This window comes from Muntiacus reevesi, chromosome 8, assembly GCF_963930625.1.
Source record: "Muntiacus reevesi chromosome 8, mMunRee1.1, whole genome shotgun sequence".
Lineage (NCBI taxonomy): Eukaryota > Metazoa > Chordata > Mammalia > Artiodactyla > Cervidae > Muntiacus > Muntiacus reevesi.
Window position 1 is genome coordinate 46,843,868 of NC_089256.1, and position 20,514 is coordinate 46,864,381.

Genomic DNA, 20,514 nt, shown 5'->3' on the forward strand with positions numbered 1-20,514 from the left:
ACCTAACATCTCTCTGGAATCTTCTTCCTTCTGTGTCCACTATGCACCAGCATGCTGTCATGGTGTTGTTCTGGGTTAATTCCAGGGAGTTGATGAGTGGTAACCGAGCTCCACAGGCTGACTTCTAAGAAACACATTCACTTTGACCTACAGCCCACATGTAATATACAAAGTCAACTATTTCCTCAATATCAGCAAAATAAAATGTTCACCTAGAGAATGCTCTGCTTTAAGAATACTGCAATCAGCATCATGAATGTATGAAATGCCATTGAATTGTTTAAGATAGTCAAATTTACATATTTGAATGTTACCTCATTAAAAAAAAATACTGTTACTACTATACTTTTTGACTTTATGAACTGCTTTTACCATTTTCTTCCTCAATTTGTTTTCTTTTCACATCCCTGCAGGCCAGAAAATACAGAAACAACTAGTTGTTTCTTCTCAGATAAGGTAACCAAGGTCCAGAGAAGGTCTGAACTGCCAATCTGAGGATAACTGAGCAACAGAGAACTCCAGTGTGTGGACTCCTGGGTCAGTGTTCATTCTACAAAGGTTCCAACTCAAATAGCCTAAATGCTCAGGTCCTTCATGACCTCCACAGTCAGCAAACAAAACAACACCTCTCCATCTATAGAGGCTAGGTCATCTCTTACTCTCCACAGTTTGTATTAATTTGAGGGAGGAGTTCATCTCTGACAAACAATAGGGCAGGAGGGTGGGTATGGATCAATTCTGCCAAGCCATTTTCTTCAAAAGTTCACTTTTAATTTTTTAAGTGTAAATCCAGTGTTCTATAACATATTCAAAAGTCATGCAACCATGTTGTTCAGTTGCTCAGTCGTGTCCAACTCTTTGTTTCCCCATGGACTATACAGTCCTTGGAATTCTCCAGGCCAGAATACTGGAGTGTGTAGCCTTTCCCTTCTCCAGGGGATCTTCCCAATCCAGGGATCAAACACAGGTCTCCCTCATTACAGGTGGACTTTTTACCAGCTGAGCCACAAGAGAAGCCCACTATCTCCCAGAGTTTGCTCAAACTCAAGTCCACTGAGTTGATAATGCCATCCAAACATGTGCAACCATATGCAACCATGTGCAACCATGACCAATACCTAATTTCAGAACATTTTCATCATCCCCAAAAGAAACTCTGCACCCTTCAGCAGTCACTCCCCACTCTTCCTCCCTAGCCATCAGCAACCACTCATCTACTTTCTGTTGCCATACGTTTGTCTGTTCTGGACATTTCAGATACATGGAATCATTCAATATGTGATCTTCTGTGTCTGGCTTCTTTCATTTAACAGGCTCATTTTCAGTGTTCATTATGTTGTATCATATATTAAAACTTTACTCACGTTTCTAAATCCCCAGAGACTCTTCCTGTTGCTTCTTTCCTGACAATTACGGGCATGGGAGGATGGGGGACCACAGTCAGAGCAACATAAAAGAGCACTCATGCTGATAGAGCCCAGAGAGAAGAGCTGACCCCTCAGCAGCATCACCAACATTCCCCTTCTTTAAGTAAAAGATACAATATGACAAGGAACATCAGATCTACTAGCAGTTAACTAGACAGGCCTGTATAGAGCATATAACATAGCCCCTGAATACTCTACAGATGACCACACAGCCAAACCTGCCACTTAAACAAAGGCAAGGCGCAGTAACATCCAGCAACAGTGATGCTCTTGACCCCTTCCATCCACAGACTTAACTTGTAGACTCAAATGCAACCTGTGAGTTCATCACCTCAACTGTCTTTTGCTCAGATCAAAGCCTTCCAGCTTCTAAAGCATTTCTTGGGGAAGACTGCCTGTGTTTAATCTAGGACAAATATTACTTGCAAACCTCCTGACTTCCATGTGCATCTCCAAGTCAAGCTGATGATCTGACTTCCTGGTGGCTTGAGCCAGCAGCTTATTAATGGTCTGTCCAGCTGGGCATAACCTCAATGTTCTTACTGATAGTCTTCCCATCTTCTTCTCCTTTTTAGTACAAGATGGACAAGGAAATATCATTGTCTGTTTGCAGAGGAAGAAATGGACGCCCAGTATGGGCAAGAGACCAATACTTACTAGCAAAAGGTAACAGAACTGAAATGAGGAGTACTCTCTACTACCCCATTGCTTTGGATGTACCAGATGGATACACAAGAGGTTGTCAACCAAACACTCCTTCCAGGTAGGAAGTAAGAGAAAAATGAGAGTTCATTCTTCACTGTCCAGATTTGAGGGCACATCTTTAAACTGATGGTTCAGATGGTAAAGAATTCACTGCAATGAAAGAGACCCAGATTCGATCTTGGGTGGGGAAGAGCCCCTGGAAAAAGGAATAGAAATCTACTCAAGTATTCTTGGCTGGAAAATTCCATGGACAGAGAAGCCTGGCTGGCTACAGTCCATGGGGTCGCAAAGATTCGGACACAACTGAGCGACTAACATACATTTAAATCCAAGTTGTATACTTTCTGCCATCACCCTGCCCTTCTCCTATAATCACGTGCACGAATCAGAACATGACTTGCATAAATAGCAAAACATCTCAATGTCTCTCCCCAACCCCCAATTCTCCAACACAACCCAAAGTCAATTATAAACAAAAGAAATAGGGCCACTGGACTTGTATTCATTTTATATGAGGGTCCAAAGGAAAGGAGGCTTTCTGCCATGTCAGCTGCTGAGAAGGCTGGAACAGAAGCAACCCCCAGCCCACGACCACTTCCCCACCTCCCACCCACCAACCACGCCCACCTCCGCCACCGCACTCCCCGCACTCCACTCCCGAGCCGCCACTCAGCCTCACTGCTTACCCTCCCTTCAAACTTGGCGGTGGCTCCTTCCTTGATGCAGAGGTTCCGAGGGGGCAAAGTGAAAGCAGGGGCCTCAGTCAGGGGCATGGAGCTGACTCTCGAGTGATCCACAGTGAGGGAGGTTTTGGAAACGTGTGTCTGGGCGGCCAGCTTCACATCCCCCATGATCTGCAAACAGGAAGGAAGATCCGGTCAGACAAAGTACAGCCCGTCCTCCCTATAGGCGGCCGGCGTGCCCGGGGTGCTGGTTGGGTTTTACAGGGAGACTCACTAGGTCAGGGTCCACCTGGAGCTCCTCTCTAGGAACCAGAGGCTCTGTATCCTCAACTCCTGAAGCTGTTAAGAGTGAGGCCCAGCCCACCCCAGGCAGCAGCTCCCAGGGCCATGTCCTGGGTTCCCCCAAATCCCATGGAGAACTTTCAGGAGAAGGGCAGTTGATGCAGGAACAGAAAAACCAGATGATTCTCAGTGTTCTTACAGTGGGTATCTAAAATCAGTGCCTAATAGTATTCAACCTCCAGAATCAGTATCTGCGTTAGGCGCTCTTGGTAGGAAGTAAAAGCTTCTTTTGCCTGAACTGTGAGGGCTCTTAGGCTAAGGAAAAATGGGATCCATACGCCCAGGAAGGAGAGAGTTTGAGGTTAATGTGGCAAGGAATCTGGGTGAGGTGAGGCCAGAGTGTGGGGCTGAAAGCAGGGAAGGAAGCAAGGCTGGGGAGGATATCCCATTTCTGTGGACCGGACTGCGAAAAAGCCTCAAAGGCCACAGGACGTCAGAGAAGGGATCATTTTAAGGTTATCCAGGCTCACTCCTCCACTTATAAGTGAAGCCCAGAGGAGGTAAGTCACTCGCCCAAAGAGACAAAGCACAAGGATGGCATCACTGACAAGAAAACCTGGTCCAGCGCCTCGTTGTCTATGGGGGCTGGTAGGTCAGTTGGAACAAAGGGACTTCCTTCAGGTTAGTTCTAGAAATGGAATGATTAACAGGTGTGAACCAGTTTTTGGTTGCAAATTCAGAAATGGACTCTGGCTCTCATAAAAGTAGATGGCATATGTGGGAAAGCTGTCGAAGTCCATAGGAAAGGCTGGGGAAGCAGGCTGGGAAAACAGGCAGCAGTGGAGAGAAACCAGGTCGTCAGAACCCAGCCAAGGTTACTGGACACCTGTTGCCACACCCGGGAATGTGTCCCATGTATCCTTGTTCCAGATTCTAACCAGGTGGGCGCCTCACCAGGATGGGATGGTTCCACTCCAGGGACCCACACCAGGGACAGTGTATCCATTCTTACTCAGCATGGAATCCACAGTACCTGACCTATCAGAGGCCTGCAATTTAACAAATACCTGGTAAACTAAAGAGTATTTCTAGTTTTTATTCTCTGTTTACTTTCTTGGGATCTTTAGTCACAAGCTTAAGTCCCGTGCGAAATGGGATAAGCTGACAGAGATGAAAAGTAGTGTCTGGGCATATAATTAGTTTGTTTAAATTTAATAACATCTAACAAAAATAAAAGAGAGATGTATTTTGAAGTACAAATTAAAATAACATAGACCTAGGTTTGTTTGTAACGGGGCACATCCCCTGCTTGACAAACCTAGCTTTCTCTTTCACTGATGAGATATCAGCTTTGCAAACAAAATCCTTTCAAAATGATAAGACTCACAGGTTCACTGCAGTAAGTAACAAGAAAAACCAAATTTATGTAGCATTTACTATATATCAGGAACTATTCTAAGCACTTTATAAACAATAGTTCATTTCTCCTTACAACACTAGGAGATAGGTAATTCATCATCCCCATTTTATAGATGAGAAATGGAGGCTCAGTGAGATTAAGAAATTTGCTTAGGGCCAGGTGGCACTAGTGGTAAAGAACCTGCCTGCCAGTGCAGGAGACGCAGGAGATGTGGTTTCAATCTCTGGGTTGAGAAGATCCCCTGGAGTAGGAAATGGCAACCCACTCAAGTATGCTTGCATGGAGAATCCCATGGACAGGGAAGCCTAGAGGGCTATATAGTCCATGGGGTCACAAAGAGTTGGACACGACTGAAGCAACTTAGCATGCACTCATGGCATTTAGCAGGAGAGTCTGTGGCGTCACACAAAAGGCCCTGAATGATGCAACCAAGACCCCATGTGCTGCCACTAAGACCCAACACTGTCAGATAAACAAGTGACAAAGCACCCCAGGACTTAAAAAACAAACAAACGAAAAAAAGAATGAAGGACTAGGACACTCTATATACATACAAGAAAACAGCTGACATAATGAGCAAGCTATCACTTGGGCAGTTCACAGAAGATAAATGACCACAACACAAATGGATGCTGTCTAGCCTCAATCAGAATCCAAGAGTGCAAATTAAGAAAAAGTCGTTGTTTTTAAAAAATAACCAAACTAACATTTAAAAAAAAGATAACAAATACTAGTGAGACTCTGGATACCACTCATGTCCTTTGGAGGAGTATAAACGGATGCAATCTTTCTAGAAAGCAATTTGGAAAAAAGATTCTCAAAAAAATAGTCCATTTCTTTCCCCAATAATCCTACATTCAGAACTGTGTTTTTGAGAACAAATCGGAGATATAGTTCCAAATCTACATAAAAGAATGTTTACCACATTATTTATAGGAAAATACGTAGAAAAATAATCTAGTTAAACAGAAATAGAAAGAAAAAAACAGTTAAATATCCAACAGTGAGAATTGGTTAACTATATCAGGCATTTATATGAATATATATTTACAAGGAAAATAATAATAGGAATTGATTGACATAGAAATTTTAAACCAAAAGTGTTTCATAATGGAAAATTTCAAATGGGAAAATAGAAAGAATGATAAAAAGTGAGTACCTTGAATACCTATTGCTGGATTCAACAATTAATATTTTGCCATATTTATATCATTGTGTTTGTGTATGTGTTTGCAGAACCATTTCCAAGTAATCATGATATAATTTTAACGGCAAGAATCAGGATATAGTCATTCACTCATTTAAAATATATTTATTAAATATCTACTGTGTAACAAGGGATACTGCTACTGCTAAGTCACTTCAGTCATGTCTGACTCTGTGTGACCCCATCCCTGGGATTCTCCAGGCAAGAACACTGGAGTGGGATGCCATTTCCTTCTCCAGTGCACAAAAGTGAAAAGTGAAAGTGAAGTCGCTCAGTCGTGTCTGACTCTTCGCGACCCCATGGACTGCAGCCTACCAGGCTCCTCTGTCCATGGCATTTTCCAGGCAAGAGTACTGGAGTGGGGTGCCATTGCCCCAGTGCACAACTACATGTGTGTATGATGAGTGGGATAACATAGGGGTAGAAAAGGATTGGGGTCCTTACATCCTGCAGGGCCTGCCAGGACAATACCCTAGAGGGGTCCCTTCTCCGTCTACCCTCCTCCACTGCCTCTGAAGTGAGGGGACAGACACACTCTGTTCTGCCAGCAGCAGTGGTGATCAGGTCGAGTAAGGGTATCACAAGGGTCCTACCCAGTCACAAATCCAGGGCACTGACACTTTTCAGCTGTGGCCTGAGCAAGGTACTTCAACTCTCCTGGCCTCAGTTTCCCTTTTGGTAAAATGGGAATGATAATAACTTTGCAAGGTTGAGGGGAGGATTTGAATGAGAGTGTATATAAAACACTCAGGGCAGCATAAGAGGCACTTAGTAAATGCTAGCTGTCAACATCATCATCCAGCTCCCAAAGGGAAAGCAAGTCTCCCAGCCGGTAGGACAGATCCTTTCCACCAAGGAAGGCAAGCCCAGGTCAGCCTGATTATCCTCAGAGCAAGGGTATCTGCACGCGGTTATTGTATAACAGCAGTGGGAAGCAGATGGCAGACCATGAGAAGGTGGGTAGGAGGAACTGGGGGCCCTGGCAGCCCCTGCATACTGTTCTATTTGTCCCAGCAGTGAAGAGGCAGGGTGCGTGCACCCAGCATCGTGCTGGGCCCTAATCTCACTCAATCCCTGGTCCTACATGGCAGTTCTGATTATTCTCCTTTCACAAACGAGGACACCAGGGCTCAGAAAGTCAACTCCATGTAATCCAAGGTCACAGAGCTAAGAAGTGAAAACCAAACTGAATTCTGATCACAGCCATACCCTATGGGCTTCCTGGAGGGCCCCAGACTCAGAGGAGGCATTTCCTGCTTTCCCCAGTAATGGGACATGCGATAGGCAGAGGCTTGGGAACTGCACAAGGGAAGGGGGAGGGGGAGTGTTACACTCCCTTCTGCTCTCAGTTCTGGCTTTGGAAGAAACAAGACTCTTCCTCTCTGCTTTCAAGGGAGCTGGAAACTAAGAGTAGTGACATCAGGCTCAGAATCCTCTCTATTAATCCTCTTGATTCTGACCTTCTGAGATCTCTTGAAGGTCTTAGATGCTATCAACAAAAGGAACAAGCTCAGCCTCAAACACAGAAGACAGAATTCATCCATCCCTGGCCAGGTGGGAAAGTCTGGCTTTCAGGTTAGAACAGGCAAGTCAGTGCAGCAAGTGCACTGTGAGGGGTGAGGGTGGGTGAGCAGGCTGGTTATTAACCAGAGCCCACTCCCAAGCTGGTCAGATATACCAAGCAGCTCTGCTCAGCCTATCGCTCCACCCACTGCCATCAGCCACATAAACAGATCCTGTCCATACTGCCAGTGAATGATTACTGACATATTTGGAATGCTCAATCAGAATAATAATAATAGTAACAATAATAATACAAAACATCCTTGTTCCCTTCTAATCCCTCATTCAGCCTAGGGACCACATTCCAGTCAAGAGCACCAGCAGGGCTGGGTGGTTTCTGCAATAATTTCTCTACTGGCAGAGCAGGGCTCAGTGGCTAGAATTGAATACACCTAGCTAGGGGGTTCCATTCAACACCAGTTAAATACAGATCAAAAGAATAGAAGTGAGAAGAGAAAAAAAACGAAGAGGGGATCAGAAGAGCAGTGGTCTGAGAGCTGGAAGCCACACCCTGTCACACACACGCAAGGCGTGGGCCAGAGTTCACCTCCAAATAGGGTTTTCATAAGTAGCAGAGTTTGTTTATCATTCAAAGCAGCACTAAATTAATTTGACTTTAATTTGATCAAAAGCACTTCAAATTGTCTCTTGAACCCAGAAAGGAACACTTTCAACTATGGAACAATGGCCAAAAGAGAGGGCAAAAAGACTGAGGCACAAAGACTCAGAGAAAAGTTTTAAATCAAGAATCATGTTATACAGCAGAAGTTTAGAGAAACCAGCTGCCCCCTTCCCCATCCAAAGTGCACACATTTCAAATGATCATTGTCCTTAAGCACCTGATCCGGCAGCAAGGCATCTGGAAATACCATACCTTCCCCACAGGGAAGGGCTCCCAGCGGGCTCTGTACTGGCAGCCTGGCAGTCGGCTATGAACCCACGGAGCCACGGGCACACAGCAGACACAGCAAACCACCCAGGTGCAAATGCCCCCAACAATGACAGCTCCCTCTCTCCACCTTAATCCTCTCTCTTCAGAGCCCTCAAATCCCGACAAATGCCCTAATCGCTCTTAATCCTGGAACGAGCTGCTTCTCGGCTGTGGGCTGAGCCTGCTGACTTGCCGTGACCCACAGGAGCAGGCAGTGGGACAGGGCCACATGCCAGAGGATGGACGCGCCTTACCGTAGCCTCTCCCTGGGCAGCTCTCCCATGAGTTGGGATGCGTGGGTGGCCACTTCACCACTGTACCGCTGAGATGCGTGTCCAAGGTCTGTCCGAGAAGAAGGACAGTGAGGGAGAGCCAGGGCTGCCGCAGAGCCCAGGGCCAGGCTGAAAAGTTAAGGGGCGTTTGGCTGACTGCTCGCAGATGTTGCAACTTGCCTTGTACCGGGCAGCCAATTTCACTCGGTCAAAGAGATCTGTTCCTTCAATCCGCCCAGCTGGGGTGACCTTTGAAACCCCTGGCTGCCAGCTGCAGAGGCTCTGAGTGGAGTCCTGGGGAAACCAAGAGTCGAAGCTCACAGGTTTTGACTCGTTCAGAGCTGCACGTTCCACTCCAAGTGTGGAGCAAACGGAGGACGCTGTCAAGCCAAGAGCTGAATCCTTGGCAGAGCTGGGCCCACCCCCAACTCCACATCTGGCCTGGAACACAACCCAGCTCTAGACACATCTGGTCTAGGATTACCACCCAGGACTGGTGGGACCCTTGCCTCCTGAGACCCAGCTTCCTCCTCCTTGAATTGAAGAAGCCTGGTTTATGATCCCTGGAGTGGGAGCGAGCCCAGAAAGCAGATGGACAGGGGACTCCTGTGTTGCAATCATCTTAAGGAATCTGGGCTGGATTTGAACCACACTCCACAGATTGTGTTCATGTTGAGAAGAAGATCTAGCAGTGCTGGTCCTGACCCCTGGAGAGCTTCAGAATTGGTCCCTGGTGCATACTTCTAAAGCATGGTAACAAGGTGATGTCCAGACCAGTCCCTCTCCTCTGGAGAAGAGAATGTATTTCCATAGTTCCAAAGGAATCTCTCATGCTATACAACTCACACCTTGGGACAGACTGCAGATGTCCAAATCAGAAATGAGGATTTGGAATTAGAGGAACCTGGCATGCTAGAGTCATTGGGATCACACAGAGTCGGACATGACTGAAACAACTTAGCATGCACACAAGCTGTTCTACTGGCTCATCTCTGATTCCTGAGTAACTGGTCTTCTCCTAACACCTAGCTGACTCCTTAGCCTCTAGCTCAGCAGTTCTCAAACATTTTGGTCTCAAGGTCCTTCATGCTCCTAAAATTATTGAAGATCCCAAAGAACTTATGTGCTGCTATCAATAGTAACTGTATTACACATTTACTGTATTAATTAAAACTAAAGAAATACTAATTTGTTCAAAAATATTAATAATGATCTCATTATATTAACATAGATAAGAATTTTTAAAGAAAAATATATTTTCCAAAATAAAACCAAGAATAAGTTTAGTAAGAAGAGTTGTTCATTTTTGCAAATTCCTTTAATTTGTATTTAATTTCTATTTCTTTAATAGAAGACAGGTTTTCATGTCTGCTTCTGTATCCAGCTAGTTATAACATCACACTCTTTGCAGCCACTGGAAAATGTCACTTGAGACATAAGGAGAGTGAAAAAAGCAAATGACAAAAAAAAAAGACACACACACACACAAAAAGCAAATGACATCTTATTATAAAAAACCATTTGGGTCTCATGGGCCCCCAAAGTCTGCAGGGCCCACTTTGAGAACTGTTGCTGTAGCCTCTCCCCTGTACACCCCCCACCTCCCCTGTCACCATCTCCTCTTCTGTCCTCTGAAAAGCACACAAGTGAAAAGGGAAAAGAGGTTTTATAGCAGTATTGGTGTGTGGCTTTGAGGGCAGATGGGAAAGAAGGTGAATCAATACCTAATTTTATTCCATCTTTTTTTCCCAAGGAGAAAGGCTAAACACACGTGGACCAGAGAGATTTGAAGACAGAGACAGATGAGGGTAACACCTTCAAGTCAACTGAATTCTTGGTCAAGACTGAATATGCACCCCAGACTCTGGAAGACCTTAGACCTTGCACATGCCAGTTATTCAAGTATTTTATGGATAATAAAGGAAGAAATTGAATTAAAAAAAAAAAAAAAAACTTGCTATTCACCACTGAGGAACAGAGGTGAATCGACATCTAGGTCTCCTAGACAGAGGTCTCTTGGAAGGCAACAGGGATGGAAAGTTATTTTGAACTGGACAGAACCAAGGATGGTAATTTGGGCAAAATCGTGGACTCACATATCTATCACTCACATCATAGTTGAACCCTATGTAGCCGTGTGGTTCTTTGATGAACATCTGTCTTCCCCACTGGAACACAAGCTCCTGCAATGGGTCATGGGTTCTGTGTGTTTCATTCACAATTGTATCCCTAACGCCTAGAATACAAATGAGCACACAGTAAGCTCTCAACAAGTGCTTGTGAAATACATGAATAAATTGAAAGTTGGGCTAAAAAAAAAAAAGCACTTAAAAACCATCACTTTCAAACTAAGGCACTACTTAATTTTGTTGTGGAGCGAACATGTGAATGTGAGAGAAAGGATGTAAGGAAAGGAGTGGGTGAACAGGCCACAACAATTAAAAAAAAAATTCTATCCCCTGGGGCCTACTAGCATTTGGTTCCAGACACACAGGTGCCAGTCCTGGCTTTAGTCCTGGCATGGAAGTCATACATCCTTTCTCCGCTTAGCTTCTCAGGCTTTCTGGGTGTGAAGTGAGCACAATTACACCGGGCCCTGGGTACACTCCACTCTCTGGGCTTCCTGCTGGCATCCTTGAAAGACTCTGACGGGTTCCTGGGTTCCTAAGGGAAATCAGGCAAAGCCAGCCCACTCCTCCCCCAACTCCACCCCAATTGAGCTCTTCTCTGAACCCACTGACAGCCCCTCCCTCCCCAAGAATGTCCTGGACCTTTCTTCTTGAAAGACACAATAAAGGAGGGCTGGCTTCTGCAGGCAGAGGAGCTGCTCTCACCAGCCCAGCCACATGAGCAGAGCAGCAGACCAAGGGCACGAGGAGGGTATCCACTCAGCAACTCTATCCTGAGTGCCCACGTCTTTGGCAGAAGGCTATTTTTTAATTTTCTTAAAAGGGGATCAAACCAAATAAACACAGCCAACTGAATGCACAGTGTGAACGAGTGAGGTCTGGTTTCCTGGAGCTGCTCTCTTCCTGTTGGGATTCTTGCTTAATTTGAGATTTAATGAGACCAGCTGAGAGAAGCTTTCTGCAGTAAAAGTCACATGCAACAAGAAATCAAAGCCTGAGCCAGAGCCCCTGACTATAATTAAATTAGCAATATGTGCATTCCTATCACAGTCTAGCAACATCCTAAAGTTCACTCAGCTCATTACCAGTATCATCCCTGCAGAAGTCAGTTTGGGGTCACAGGCTAGTTTATTCAACCATCCCCTTCTCAAAGACCTAGCCTCCCACTCCATCCTGCTAAGCCCCACTCATGTGCCTGTGAGATGAGCACTGTGAGGACTCAGGCAGCCTTACCTCAGTCTGCAGGAATGCAGGAAACCCACCTGGGGAGGAGGAACAGTGCTCATGCTCCCACCCACAGGGTGCCCCTTAGCGGGGACCAGACTGCTATGTAGTCAGACATGCATTCTCCACTGTGAAACTGTGTGGCCTGAGGAAAGGGACAACCTCAGTCTCCGTTTATTCATCTGTAAAATGGAGCTACTACTAATACTCTCATACTTGCAGGATTGTTATGAGGGTCAAACATGCGTATAAGAACAGCCTGGCCCAGTCTCTGGCACGTGATAAGTGCTCAGTCCATAGAGGCGGCTATTGTTAATGGCAGTGTTGTTGTTGTTTTAAGATTTATGACAGAACTCAGAGGATAGAAGCAGCGTTGGCCAAGGAGGGGGCCAGTTCAGGAGAAATCGGCAGGCAGCATCTGACAGTTAAATAGCTCAGGAGAATCAGAGGTTCTGGTGCTCACTGTGGATGCACCCTAATCAGCTGTGTGACCTTAAGAAACTCACTTCACATCTCTGGTTCTTCTCTCTCGCTCTGACCTGAAGGGCATCTAGTGCACCTGTCCTAGTGCACCGGTGTCTCTAGGACTGTTGCAGGCTCTTCTAGGACACCTGGGCAGGTAGGAAAGGTTCCAGTAGGGGGAGACAAGCCCAGAGCAGAAAAAGATGTTTCAGGGCACCAAGAGAGGAGAAAGGAGAGGCTACTGTTACAGGCCCGCCACACAGGGCTTCACAGGTTGGCAGTTGAATTAGACAGGGGCTTCCCTGATGGCTCAGCTGGTAAAGAATCTGCCTGCAATGCAGGAGACCTGGGTTTTGGTCTCTGGGTTGGGAAGATCCCCTGGAGAAGGGAACGGCAACCCACTCCAGTATTCTGGCCTGGAGAATTCTATGGACTGACTGTATAGTCCATGGGATGGCAAGAGTCAGACACGACTGAGCTACTTTCACCCCACCTTGTCCTCAGGGCACACCTGTGGGACATGGGCACAGACCATGAAGACCCTGAAGACTTGACCCATGTTAGGAATGAATGTGTATGCACTTAGCTTTTCAGCCTCTGGCCCCTCCCAGGTCCAGCTTCTGATTCTGTGACATCTGTCCAGACGTCAAAGGGGCTGAAAGAGCTAAAGGGAAATCCCAAGGAAAAAAAGGAATCTATTTAATGAGCACTTTCTAAGTGTCATGTGTAGAATAAGTACTTACAGTGCCTTCCCTTAGCAGAGCAGCAAATATTAACAGGAAAATTAATGAAACAGTGTCTTCCAAGGAGAGGGGGAGTGGGAAGCACTGTCAACAGGAGGAGCTGCAGAGATAGCTGATAAGAACCAGGGCTGAGTCTGAAAACTGTCTCTAGCCACAAGTGTCCGTAGCTCCTACAGAACCTCCTGAGGCCTGAGCAGTTGGCAGCACCCCACTGGCTTGAGCACATCCCCGGTTCTCCCAAGCTTCCCTTACTGAGCGGCATGGGGATTCTTCTTTTGCAAACCCTGACACAGCGCAAGAAAATGAGACAAGCTGACCTGCTTCACCAACTCCTATAGGCTCTGGATTTGATATTCGAATTTGCAATTGCTTTCTAATTGTTTTCTAATTACTCCCACAGACAAAACCTGCCTCTGGCTTTAGCCACTGGCCCACCCAGCCAACAGTGTTATGGATTTCTAGTTTCCCTCCCACTCTTGGTTAGCACTGAGTCAGGGGGCAGGTGCATACAGAAAGGGAAGTAGGAAGGAGCCAAGAATGGTTGTCTCCAACATGCTAGAGAAGGGAGGGTGCTATATCCAGGTGGGGTTTTCCAATGATCAGTTCTCTAAGGTCAAGCCCAGAACCATATCAAGAACACTGCTGGGGTAATCGCTAGTCCTGGGACACTAGGAACAAGAAAGTGACGATCTAAGAGTGAGCTAGTTGGTGATGCCAGCCAGTGGACTTGAGTGAGCCATCTCATCACAGGCTGTATAGTCAGACATACTACACTTGAACCTACTTCTGCCACTTAATAGTTGGATCACTACGGGTGATTTACTTAATCTCTCTAAACTTCAATTTTCCCATCTGTATATCTGTTTTGTGGGGCTCTGTGGAGATTTAAGGGAAGGTCAAGTATCTAACACAAAGTAGATACTTAGAATACCCAACACAATGTAACTATAGCCATTTCTAACCATGCCTGGCACACAGTGAGCACTCAGCAAATGGTAGCTTTCTGGTAAGTCACCTCTGAGAAGCAATGAGGGGATTCACTTATCACTTAAACATTCAAGCTCATTGAAATATTGCTGCAAACATCACCTTATCTACCACAGAGAGTAATTTACTAATTCACACTCTTACACTGATGTCTTTTTATCAGTTATGTGTCATTGGCTAGACAAGATGCATTGCTCTTATTCCAATTCCTGCTTCCCTTTACCACAGTGGAATGCGGTTGGATCACAAAAGGTGAGGATTGGTAGGGAATCATCTAGGCCAATCCTCTTACTTTACAGATGAGGAAACAGGCCCAGGATACAAAATAGACCTATGTATCCTCAAAGACAGGAGGTCAGAGAGCTCTGAAATTTTCAAGGCAGAGAGAATGAACCATGACCATCTAAACAAGTGAGTCCTGTGGTAGACAGCTGAGCTGGGCAGGGGAGATGGTGGAGCATGTCTCAGAGCAAGGAAACTGACCTGGCAAATGGATGGGTCAAGAGAGGTTCTGAGGGATATAGTCATTAAACTGAGAGTAGATTGCAGAGGGCCTAGAAAGTAGTAATTAGATAATGCTACCAAAAGACTTTCGATTTACAATAAACTTCCACATACTGACAACTTATGAGATGCTTTCCCAATCAAGATCTCACTTGAATTTCACAACATACTGAGATAGATTATGATCCCATTTTATTGATGGAAAATCTGAGGCTCAAAAACCAAGTGACTTGCAAAGTCACATAGCTAATAAGGCAGAACTAGAGTTCAGTCCTCCTCACTCCAAATCCTGGCTCAATTCAATAATATCTTCCAGGAGAATTTAGCAAGATATTTTCGATCTTATCATAATAAATACCATGCCCAACAGGAAATTTTCAGTATAGCACCTGTGTTGATATTCCTTTAGATTTAATTGGAATGATATCTGACGGGTACAAGTTTGACTAATGTAGTCAGGCCCTTGCCCAGGGAAAGCCCCTTATTATTTGTCCCAAACAAAAGGATGGCTTCTTTTCAACCCCTCATGCCTGAGGGAGAGACCGTGCTTACTGAGTAATCTTCAGTTAGTTTATGAAGGACCCACGCCAACTTCAGTAGGTACACCTCGCCCCATGCAGAGAGATGCTCTCTCTTCCCATTCACAGGCCAGACATCTCTGTGTTCTCTCCCAGAGCATGCAGCTCTTCTCCAGACTCCCCTCAATTCTCCTGCCACTGCTAGGCACAGCCCCAGACGTTGGCCTTGGCTGTTGCATCGGAACTGCTCAGAGGATACCTTGGCAGTGTGACAAGCCCTGTGCTTCCACATGGAGTTCACCCCTTGCCCTCACCTGCCCTCCTGTGACAGGAGGACCTATCTCCAGGAGCCCCCAGCTCTGGATGAGAAACAATGGTTTATTGTTTCCTGGAGTTTACCTGGGGTGGTGGAGAGCTGCCAACCCAACTCAGCCACTTATCAGTCCAAGGATGGAAAGTCAGGCTCAGACACAGCCCTGCTCCTCCTTCAGGATTCTTCACTCTTCACTCTGAGGGGCTGCGTCATCTTCCCTCCTCCACCAGCACCCCCCCCATCCCACCCTAGCACCGTGCAGTCTCACGAGGGGCAGGGGCACAGGCGAGCCTACCCCCCAAGGTCCCTTCAGGATTCTTGGGTACCAATTTCAGGTCCTTTGTGGAGGAGACTCACTCACCTGGGAACCTGGAATGTTAGGGCTGGAAAGGACCTTAAAAATCATGCTCTCATACCCCCTTCCTTAGACCGGAGCAACTTATCCTTGTGCATAAATTATACTCAAAGATTTGGCAGAAGTATTTTTATATGAGAACCAATGCATTCACATTGTTGTACCGAATGACAACTATAAGTTGATTTTACAAGTCATCCTAAGACTTCAAAGAAATGTGATTGCTTTTTGCAAGCTGCTTCAGGCTACATTCCCAGCCCCTACCCTTAGAATACTATTCCTTTTTCCACTTCCCTTGAGGATGGTAGAGTCAGAGAAGCACTGGTTCCACCCAACCCCAGTATCACAGTAAGGAAACCTCAGATTCAGCCAAATGAAGTGCTCATGAACCACAATGTCTACAATCGAAATAATCCATTTACTGAATGCTTACTAGGAGGTAGGCACTGTACTGAGAGTTTTGCCTAAGTTAACTTTCATTTTCAAAGCAACTCTATAAGAGTTATGAATGTCACCTCTTATAGACTCGGAAGTTGAGCAATCTATCCAAAGTCGCAAAGCTACCAATGACAGCTACTTCTTATCAGCTGGATTTGAACCCAGGCCTCTGACTCCAAGGTTTAGCACCAGGTGAGAATGTTACACTGTTAGTGATGCCATGGGGAGGAGTTGGGAGTGGGTCAGAGTCCAGGGTGCTGGTATGTTGTCCTAGATTACACAGAGCATCAGAACACAAGGGGGCCTTAGCCTACCCTCAGACTATCAGTAAGAAAACTGGAGGCTCACACAGAAGCATCTAACTTAAGACCGGAGCTACTGAATTTCAGGGGCAGGATCTGCTGACAGAGGGCCCAGGGAGAATATCCTAATCTTTCTGGGGTTAGAAGACCTCTAACATCACTCCTGGATATACCAGTTATAACCTGATACACACATCCTGTCAGCCTTTGTGAGCCTGAGCACCTCAGGGGCTTCACTCCCTTTGGTCTGGAGACCCAGCTCAGACAAGCTACCCTTAACCTCTCGCCAGGGGGCTGGGTGAGGCATGCTCAGGGAACTTGACAATTACCAGTCGCTTCTGGTTCTGAATTGATCAACCAGGCTGCTAGTCATTAGCTAAGCCCTGTATGCCAGGACGCATAATGTATACACAGTAGCCAGAAGCCACAGCCACAAGCACGCACACCCGCCTCAGCAAGGAAATTCCAGAAGTTCATTCATTCCTGCGGTTCATTCCATCTATAAGAACCTTCTTCCAGATCCCAGCTTCTTAGGCCCCTGATGTTTGTCTCAAAAGCCTACTCCACAGCTAGAGAAAACATGCTGAAAAGACGTGACTCCTCTGTGACTACTTAGAATATTTACATTACCAGTGGTATCCATACAGAGCCAATCAAGCCAGGTTTATCAGCACTGCTCGCTGCAGAGCAGGAGGGGCCCGGGCTGAGAGGTCAGAACGCACAGTATGTCTGCACAGCCATCACTGTGTATTTGCCCAGCTCCATCCCAGACCCCATGGGGATTCGTGCCTTCAGAGGAAGGAATCAAAGCATCAGGGGGGGAGAAACAGGAGCTAGAGAAAGCTGAGACTCAGGGAGCACCTTTGGAGGGTCAGCACTCCTCACTTTGGCCCTGAAGGCCCTGGACATCAGGATCCCTCAGCCTGCTGGGGAACAGCCCTCCAGAGAATTAATAGGTGAAGGTGGATCACCTATGGCCACCTGCCTGCTTCCTCCCCAGCCCAGCCCAGCTACTCTGCTCATACCCACACTGGTGCTGCTCCCTTGAGCATGTGGCTCTGCAGGTTCCAGAGTGTCCCCTTCAGCTATGGCTCTTTAAAGCTGAGCAACTTCAAGTTCACACAGCCCTTACCCATGGTCCCAGGGTATCCCACACCCCACGGAGCTGCTGACCGGGGAACCCCTCACGCCTCCTCTAGACAGGCTCTGGGACCCAGGACACTCGCCAGGGGTTGGCAGACCATCCCCTCTCACCTTCCCTTTCATGCCCCTTGGGAAGGCAGGAGAACCCACTCAAGCGCCAAGTGTGCTGTCTGTGGCAGGGCTGGCCCAGCATCCACACGGACCCTCAGCTGTTCTGTGGTGACCCTCATGCTGGGCTGCAGCTTGAGGCCCTTCTGCACCACAGCCTGCCTCCCTCCCAAAGCAGACACCCCCTGCTTCCCTGTCTCAGCAGGGGATTAGGGACGTTGCTGAGAACATCCAGTTCTTACCATACTGCAACAGTGGATGATAACAGAGTGATGCATTTTCTCCCTTGATGAATTTTTCCACCAATCATGCCTACCTCACCTCCTCCTCAGGTATCACTCACTGAAGGTACTGACAAGGCTAACGTGTGTCGTCTCTTCTCTGGCCCCCAAACCCGCTCCGGAGGGGCACTGTTGAGAAAAATGTCCCCCCGGGGACCCAGAGGAAAGGGCATGGAGAAAGCTGATGGGCACAGAGAGCACGGTGCATCAGCAGGAACACGGCCGCGTGTGAGTGACCCTCTGGAGAGAGGACTCTGCTCACAGGTGTCAGCTCAACGGGCCCAAGTGGGGAAGAAAGAGCCCCATTCCCTCCCAATCCTGACTCGGGAGCAGGGGGCCAGCAAGAAGATAAGGGGCCACTCCAAGTGTCAGCCGGGCTCACACCTAGACAGAGAGTACACATCTCGAAGACAGGGGACTTGGAATCCTACTGGAGAGGCCAGGTCAACACAAGAGAACACTGTAAACACAGGGGAAAGTAGAATTGGGAATAAGAGGCTAGTGGGGCCCTGGGCTGTTCACAGACCTTTAAATCCTTCATGTTTTTCCACTCCTGAACCCCACAGTTCTGAACCCTGCTCAGGATGCTCAACCAACACAAATCAGCATTCTGTTTCTTAGTATTCGGCTTAGAGGGGAATGTGGGCTTAGTGTTTATTGGGTGTTAAGTGTTCTCTCTCCCCTGCACTAATAAGATGGGAACAGCACTCTAAAGAGAAGTATGTTGTTTACCATCACTGCAAAGCTTTGAAATGCTCATCCTAGTTGTTAGAACATTTTCTCCTGAGTAATTTAGGTAAGCTTCCATTCAGTGGGCATGACAGCTAACCAGCTAACCCTCTCCAGGTGTGGTGGATTAGGACAAAAAGGGACTACTAAATGTGCTTCTCCATACCAAATATACCATTAAATTAATAATATACTCCTAAGTATTCAAATGAAATAATGTATCATTCATGCTTGAAGTTAGAATCAGTTTTATTCTCACTCTGGTTTTTTAGATTACCCAATTCAGAATTTTCCTTATGAGAATGCAGTCCCCTGGGTTTTCCAAGAGTCCAGTGTCTGATGCAGGAAATTCAGGACATGACATTGAAGAATCCTGCTCCTTCTCACACCTGTTAGCCGGGGCTACATTCCGTCTCTTTGATGGCTTTGTCATTCTTGGTTTCTAGGCCCAAGTGAGCTTCTGGAAAGCTGTGATTTGGCACAAGCATGTACTTACACTCTCGACTGATCTTGGCAGGTTCCAAGCAAGGAACCTTAATTGAGACAATGATTCCCTGTACCCCTTCCCGCATCTCTTAGCTAGAGAAATAAAATAGTATCCAGGGTGACAGAAGATAATGTCTTAAGCCCAGGGAAAGCCAAAGAGATTATTCCCGCTTTGCCACCTCTAAACAACAACCCACAACCAAACAACAGGACAAAACATCTACAAAAGATCTGGCCATCACTTCATTTCTGTAATCCCAGAAGCATTGGTCTGCCTGTTCGTACACGGAGTAAGCTGCATGTCTGGTTTCCCTGTTGACTGGAAGCCCCTCTGAGCAGAGACTCCAAGGAGATGCTGCCTGAAGGATGTCCCCTGTGTCCGCTTCCCAAGTCCTGCAACGTCCAGGTGGGCATCTCTGGTTGCTTGGGGTCAGACCAATCATCCTGTGGGCACAGGGGAGAGGCCTCTGAGGCCTCCCCCACAAACCCACTTTTCTTACAAGTTGAACCTAAAGTTAGGCTCTCAGGCTGAATCAGAAATGGTCAACTCAGTGCTCTGCTCAGAAAGGAGGTGCCCAATAAGGTGGCCTTGACAAAGCCAATGCAACAGGGGGAAGACACCAGGAAAGAAACAGCGCCCACCCAGGCCAAGTCTCTACTTACTTCAAGCTATCATTTTCTACCATTTGAACATATTTTACACTAGCCATACATAGGCTCATCTATTAAAAGTCAATAAATTCTCTAGGGAGAACAGTTCCCAGATTTACAATTAGGAGGCCGGCTCAGCAGCCAAATGACCTACTCTTACTATAGATACTCTTCTGCTCACTGGAAAATTTAATGGTCATGTATTCAATTTGTGGAAGAGGTGTGGAAGGGTGGAAGTAGCAGAGGAGCCCCTAGGTCAGAGTGAAATTTGAATTCTAGCTACATGCTAGGGCAGCTTGGGAATAACTACCTTTGATTATCCTATAACTAATCAGGAAGCAGAGCTATATTCAAATTAACCACTTCTCCATAAGGCTTGGGCCTGCCTCAGCATCAGGAAACCTTAAGCACTAGAGGCAGCCAACAGAGCAATTACCATCAACTTAGAACACCTTCCTCCTTCCTTTTCAATAACTAGGTGACCACATGACATATTACCCCAACCAGGACTCTACTGAAAGTAAAGAGAGGCGCTACTACCACTTGCCCCGGGTCTGTCCAAGGGAACCAAAATTTATGTATGGTCACCCTAGTCACTTCTACCCTAAATCTGAATATCAGACATGACTTCAAGGATGTCTTCTCTGGCCA

The 20,514-nt window shown here is 46.5% G+C and overlaps 1 protein-coding gene across 5 annotated transcripts in view; it reads right to left on the bottom strand.

Annotated features, from left to right (window-relative positions):
• The window catches only part of MYLK (myosin light chain kinase), a 284,285-nt gene that overhangs the window by 182,230 nt on the left and 81,541 nt on the right, over nt 1-20,514 (bottom strand). For 4 of the 5 annotated variants that reach the window (XM_065943432.1, XM_065943428.1, XM_065943429.1 and 1 more), the window contains one exon: nt 2,819-2,986. In XM_065943432.1, the coding sequence (XP_065799504.1) occupies nt 2,819-2,983 (165 nt within the window). In that variant the 5' untranslated portion in view covers nt 2,984-2,986. Of the gene's footprint in view, nt 1-2,818; nt 2,987-8,472; nt 8,745-20,514 lie in introns of those variants that run through there. The other variant, XM_065943431.1, reaches the window with a different exon arrangement.